This window comes from Cebus imitator, unplaced genomic scaffold (assembly GCF_001604975.1).
Source record: "Cebus imitator isolate Cc_AM_T3 unplaced genomic scaffold, Cebus_imitator-1.0 Scaffold70, whole genome shotgun sequence".
Lineage (NCBI taxonomy): Eukaryota > Metazoa > Chordata > Mammalia > Primates > Cebidae > Cebus > Cebus imitator.
In genome coordinates, this window is record NW_016107385.1 from 2,862,265 (window position 1) to 2,868,866 (window position 6,602).

Genomic DNA, 6,602 nt, shown 5'->3' on the forward strand with positions numbered 1-6,602 from the left:
GCCCGGCCTAGAAAAAAACTTTTTAATCTCACACACTTAACACAGAATACTTCTGTGACCAGATGTGGGGAATTTTTTCCCCACACACCAAACTGTTCTCCAGCAGACACGAACTGGGTGTTCTATATTAATTTCAATTCTTGCCTGTAATCCCAGCACTTTGGGAGGACGAGGTGGGCAGATCACCTGAGGTCAGGGGTTCCAGACCAGCCTGGCCAACATGGCAAAACCCCACCTCTACTAAAAATACAAAAATTAGCCAGGCGTGGTGGTGCACACCTGTAATCCCAGCTGTTTGGGAGGCTGACGTGGGGGAATCACTTGTACCTGGGAGGCAGAGTCTACAGTAAGCCAAGATGGCGTCATTGCACTCCATCCTGGGAAACAGAGCAAAACTCCGTCTCAAAAAATATAATTTCAGTTCTTTCACTATCTACTTGTAGTTAGAGTCAGACCCTACAGGTTAGGGCTCCATCCCACAAGACTGCCCCCCACTTCAGTTGCCAATCACAAGTAGATTGTCACCTATATGTCCGATTAACAAGCCAGAAAAACAAGATTCCCACTACCCCTTCCTTGGGTTCGATTAATTTGCTAGGGTGGCTCATAGAACTTGGGGAAACACTTAAGTTTACTGGCATATTATAGAGGATATTACAAAGGATACACATAAACAGCCAGATGGAAGAAATACATAGGGCAACGTATGGGGAAAGGTGTGCAGAGCTTCGATGCCCTCTGTGTTCAACCCAGAAGCTCATGAAATCTTGTTCAAGGGTGTCTTTCTTAAAAAAATTTTTTTTGAGATGGAGTCTTGCTCTGTTGCCAGCCTGGAGTGGAGTGGCATGATCTCAGCTCACTGCAAACTCTCCCTCCCAGGTTCAAGTGATTCTCCTACTTCAGACTCCCGAGTCGCTGGGACTACAGGCGTGTGTCACCACGCCCAGCAAATTTTTATATTTTTAGTACTGATGGAGTTTCACCATATTGGCCAGGATGGTCTCTATCACTTGACCTTGCAATCCGGCCTCCCAAACTGCTGGGATTACAGGCGTGAGCCATCTCACCCGGCCAGCAAATTTCTTTTGTAATGTTTCTTGTAAGGTTTTTGGTATCAGAGTTATATTGGCCTCATAAAATGAGTTAAAATCATAAGTTTGGTATTTTTTATTTTTTCTTAGGTTTATACCTATATTTCTTTTTTATTTATTTATTTTGAGACAGAGTCTGGCACTGTCACCCAGGCTGGAGTGCAGTGGCAAAATCTCTGCTCACTGCAACCTTGGCCTCCAGGGTTCAAGCGATTCTCCTGCCTGAGCCTCCAGAGCAGCGGGGATTACAGGCGCCTGCCACCACGCCCCGATAATTTTTTGTATTTTTAGTAGAGTCGGGGTTTCACCATATTGGCCAGGCTGGTCTTGAACTCCTGACCTCGTGATCCGCCCACCTCGGCCTCCCAAAGTGCCGGGATTACAGGTGTGAACCACCGCACCCAACAATATTTTCAATTTATGATGGGTTTATCGAGAAGTGATCCTACTGTAAATCCAGGAGCATTTCCAACCTGGAAGGCAGCTACCCCTTAGTAACCCCTTTCTCATAAAACATGAATCAAAATCTACAAACCTTGTTATATAATAAAGCAAGTTGGACTGTTACAATCAGTGTACACATCAGAGCAAGCACTACTTTCCCATTGTTTATTCCAGAGATGCTTGACTAATTTACTAGGCACGTGGGCAGTTTTCTGATTGCTGTTTCCACACTTCGCTTTCCCACAGAGCGATTTCCGCAGTTAGGGGCTGCTATTTCAACGCAGGGAGATAAAAAGGAAAAAACAATTGCTCGTCTACCACCCGAAAGACCCACCCTAGGGAGCACGTCAGCATTTCCAGCGCTCCGGGCAGGCCCACTCGGCCTGCGTCTGTTGCACTGGCTGGAAGCGGGCGGGCGACCACGGCTGATTGGCTCCAGTGAGGCAGAAGCGCAGCTCCGCCTGCTGCGGGCCGCGGAAGGTGATTAGCTGCTACAGACCCACCCCCTCGCCGGTTAGCGGGGAGGCGAAGCCTGGATTGGTGGAGCTGGAAGAGCCGGCTCAGTTGTATCTCTCGTTCCTGGTACAGGGCTGAGATGGCGTCTGCGACTTGGCTGCTGGGGCGGCGTGTGGCGAGCTGGAAGCTGTCGCCGCCGCTTGCCGGCTTCGTTTCCCAGCGGGCCCACTCGCTTTTGCCTGTAGACGATACAATCAACGGGCTAAGCGAGGAGCAGAAGCAGGTGAGGACACTGACCCCCTTCCTGGCCCCAAGGCCTCCTTCCAGCTGTGGCTTTTTTGCCTGTGGGCGATTGGGAGCGCTAGCTCGGGGGCAGGACGCGGGGCCTCCGGAGCCTCTGTGGAGTGAAGATTTGCGACCGCAAGGCAGGACTGCTGGAAGTAGAGAGGAGTCGAGGCTGGGAGAGCTCCTGAGAGCATGATGGCGTTTTGGCGGGTGATTGGCCAGGCTACCGCTTGTGGCACAAGGGTCCTCAATCTGTATATAGTAGCCCACTTACCCCTGAGCACTGAGGTATGCGTCTCACACCTGGGTGATCCTCGTAATCACCAGGGAGTCTTTTTTTTTTGTATAAACACCTTGAGGGTTTCATTTAAAAAGCCACACATGGTGGTGCGTGCCTGTAATCCCAGCTACTCAGGAGGCTGAGGCAGGAGAATTGCCTGAACCCAGGAGGCGGAGGTTGCCGTGAGCCGAGATTGCGCCATTGCACTCCAGCCTGGGTAACATGAGTGAAACTCCGTCTCAAAAAAAAAAAAAAAAAAAAGCCACAGTGAGCTCTCCTGTCGCTCTTCAAGCCATTGGGTCAAAGTTCAACAAGTACTTGAAAGAAGTAGTTTGAGGGCAGGTGCCATGGCTCACGCCTGTAAGCCTGTAATCCTAGCGCTTTGGAAGACCGAGGAGGAAGGATTGTTTGAGCTCAGGGATTTCAGATCAGCCTGAAAAATGTAGCCAGACCCCCATCTCATAAAAAGTAGAAAAGAAGTTAGAAATCTAGCGGAACCAGATTCCTTCCTGAGGCTTCACTTGGAGGCTGGATTTAGTTGGTGGAACTAAGAGTCTTTCAGCAACTTCACAGTTTATGTTTCAGAGCTTCCATGAACCACCTCAGGCAGAAAGGGTTCAATCCCTATTCTCAAGCTTTCGTGCCAAGAGGAGTTTGTAATCTCTCTGAGTATTCAGTCCCTTTTAGTCAAAGGTTCAGGGCCTTGAAAGAGCCTGACACCTGTGGATCTGGAGGCTGCCTGGAGTGCAGCTAGAGCACAGCGGGTGGGAGGTGGGAAGGTGCTGAGGAAGCTGGGAGGGTCAGCTGGGGTCAGCTCCTGCAGGGCCTTGCAGGCCTGGTTGAGGAGCTTCTGTTTCATTGGTACAGTGCAAACTAGTAGAATGATTTTTGTTTAATGATTTTTTTTTTTCTTTCTGAGACAGGGTCTTTCTCTGTCTCTAAGGCTGGAGTGCAGTGGTGCTATCTTGGCTCACTGCAACCTTCACCTCCCAGGTTCAAGCGATTCTCCTGCCTCAGCCTCCCGAGTAGCTGGGACTACAGGCATGCACCACCATGCCTGGCTAATTTTTGCATTTTTAGTAGAGATGGGATTTCACTATATTATCCACACTGGTCTTGAACTCCTGACCTTGTGATCCACCCACCTCAGCCTCCCAAAGTGCTCGGATTACAGGCGTGAGCCACCTTGCCTGGCCTGATTATTATTATATTATTATTATTATTATTTCGGTGATGGAGTTTTATTCCCGTTGCCCAGGCTATAGTGCAGTGGCGCTGTCTCGGTTCACTACAACCTCCACGTCCCATGTTCAAGCAATTCTTCTGCCTTTGCCTCCCAAGTAGCTGGGATTACAGCCACCACACCTGGCTAATTTTGTATTTTTAGTAGAGAGGGGGTTTCTCTTTGTTGGTCAGGCTGTTCTCCAACTCCCGACCTCAGGTGATCTATCCACCTCGGCCTTCCAGAGTGCTGGGATTACAGGTGTGAGCCACTGTGCCCAGCCAGATTGATTTTTATGTAGGGGAGTGATGTTTTAAAAAGTACCATCAAGCTCTCTAGGCCAAAGACCTTAAGAAAGAGGGGTGAAGATGATCTCTGAGGAGGCATAAAGTACTGAGGCCTCTCAGTTTCAGTCCTATGCTGTTTGGTGAAGTTACTGTGGCCTTTTCTCCTGAATGCGCCCTTGGTAGTGGAGGTGCTGTCCACAGTGGTATCTGTTTACCTCTCTCCTATTAGCTTCGTCAGACCATGGCTAAGTTCCTTCAGGAGCACCTGGCCCCCAAGGCCCAGGAGATTGATCGCAGCAATGAGTTCAAGAACCTGCGAGTGAGTTGGGAGGCCTGGGCAGGGGGGCAGTCTGGGAGTGGGGCTGAGTTGTTTTGTGGTAAATGAAGCCTCCCTAAGAATGCAGCCCCTCTCTCTGAAGTGTTTGGGTCCCATTGTTCCAGCCACATGTGACTGTCTGCCTTCCCCTCAACACTCATTCCACTTCACTCCATTCTGTTGGCAGGAGTTTTGGAAGCAGCTGGGGAACCTGGGCGTATTGGGCATCACAGCTCCCGGTGAGTATAGTGTCTCCCTAAAGAGAAATTTTCTTATGTGCCCTTTAAGACAGTTCCCAAAAGAAGCAGGTAGGGAAAGGAAAGATTGTGCTTAAACCCAGAACTGGGTTGGTGGCAGCTCATGCCTGTAATCCCAGCACTTTGGGAGGCCGACGTGGGTGGATCACCTGAAGTCAGAAGTTCGAGAGCAGCCTGGCCAACATGGTGAAACCCCGTCTCTACTAAATGATACAAAAATTAGCTGGGTTGTGGTTGCAGGCCCCTGTGATCCCAGCTGTTAGGGAGGCTGAGACAGGAGAGTTGCTTGAATCTCAGAGGCGGAGGTTGTGGTGAGCCAAGGTCGCACCACTGCACTCCAGCCTGGTTGACAGAGCAAGATTCCATCTCCAAAAAAAAAAAAACCCAGAACTGCCTCCTTTGGACCTGTGAAAGCACCCATTAACTGTCAGCCCAGAGAAGAGGACACTCTTCTATTTCATTAGACAGTGATGTGGAGAAGGCAGAGAGATTAATTAGGTTAGTGTGGCTCACTTGGATCAGGATCAGTCCAACTCTCGAACTCTACATACTTAATAGGTTCCCCCAGGTGATTTGGGAAGTTTAGAAAACTCTGGATCAGGCTGGGCGTGGTGGCTCATGCCGGTAATCCCAGCACTTTGGGGAGGCTGAGGCAGGTGGATCACGAGGTCAGGAGTTCAAGACCAGCCTGGCCAACGTGGTGAACCCCGTCTCCATTAAAAATATAAAAATTAGCTGGGCGTGGTGGCAGGCCCCTGTAGTCCCAGCTACTCGGGAGGCTGAGGCAGGAGAATCGCTTGAACTCAGGAGGCGGCAGTTGCAATGAGCCAAGATCCAGCCATTCTACTCCAGCCTGGCAACAGAGCAAAACCCTGTCTCAAAAAAAACGAAAACAGAACTCTGGATCAAGTGATTGTCTTCATAGTACCTCAGCCTCACTGCCTCCCCTAATCCCTATAAGCTCCGCCCTACCAGTGGCTTCTAGGCAGGAATACTTGGGCAGGTGTGTCCCTGTGGGGATTGCCTGTGTCCTCTTCTGCCCACAGGTTAGAGCTCATTTGGGAGCAGATGGCATGGGGAGGGGGAAAGGGGTGGGCAGGGGAGAGAGATGTCTGTCTAGGCTTCCAGGTGAGGTGGTCAGGTGATGTGTTTAATAGGCTCTCTGGAGGGAGAAGGCAGGGAACTGGCAGCCTCTAGTTTGAATATCTAGTTTGAATCTGAAAGGGGCCCAGCCTGGCTTGAGGTACACAGTAAAGAGATGAGCCTGTGGCCTCACTAGCCAAAGCTTAGAAAGTCCACCCTGTGGGCCGAGTGTGGTGGCTCACGCCTAAAATCGCAGCACTTTGGGAGGCCGAGGTGGGCGGATCATGAGGTCATGAGATGGAGACCATCCTGGCTAACACAGTGAAACCCCGGCTCTACTAAAAATACAAAAAATTAGCCGAGCATGATGGCAAGCACCTGTAATCCCAGCTACTTGAAAGGCTGAGTCAGGAGGATTGCTTGAACCTGGGAGGCAGAGGTTGCAGTTAGCCAAGATTGCGCCACTGCACTCCAGCCTGGGCAACAGAGCAAGTCTCCATCTCAAAAAAATAAAAAGAGAGAAAGCCCACCCTGGTTGGGCCTGTATTCACCCTGGCCATGATAGTAGGAGTGGAACCCAATAAATATAATTCTCCTTGCCGGGCGCGGTGGCTCACGCCTGTAATCCCAGCACTTTGGGAGGCCGAGGCGGGTGGATCACGAGGTCAAGAGATCTAGACCCTCCTGGTCAACACGGTGAAACCCCGTCTCTACTAAAAATACAAAAAAATTAGCTGGGCATGGTGGCATGCACCTTTAGTCCCAGCTACTCGGGAGACTGAGGCAGAAGAATTGCTTGAACCCAGGAGGCAGAGGTTGCAGTGAGCAGAGGTCACGCCACTGCACTCCAGCCTGGTGCTTGGTGACAGAGTGAGACTGTC

The 6,602-nt window shown here is 50.5% G+C and overlaps 1 protein-coding gene across 4 annotated transcripts in view; it reads left to right on the forward strand.

Moving 5' to 3' along the window:
- Nucleotides 1–2,016: 2,016 nt before the first annotated feature.
- Nucleotides 2,017–6,602, forward strand: part of IVD (isovaleryl-CoA dehydrogenase) — a 34,379-nt gene continuing 29,793 nt past the window's right edge. For all 4 annotated transcript variants that reach the window (XM_037739423.1, XM_017530951.1, XM_017530952.1 and 1 more), the window contains exons 1-3: nt 2,017–2,274; nt 4,295–4,384; nt 4,569–4,620. In XM_037739423.1, the coding sequence (XP_037595351.1) occupies nt 2,131–2,274; nt 4,295–4,384; nt 4,569–4,620 (286 nt within the window). In that variant the 5' untranslated portion in view covers nt 2,017–2,130. The remainder of the gene's footprint in view (nt 2,275–4,294; nt 4,385–4,568; nt 4,621–6,602) is intronic.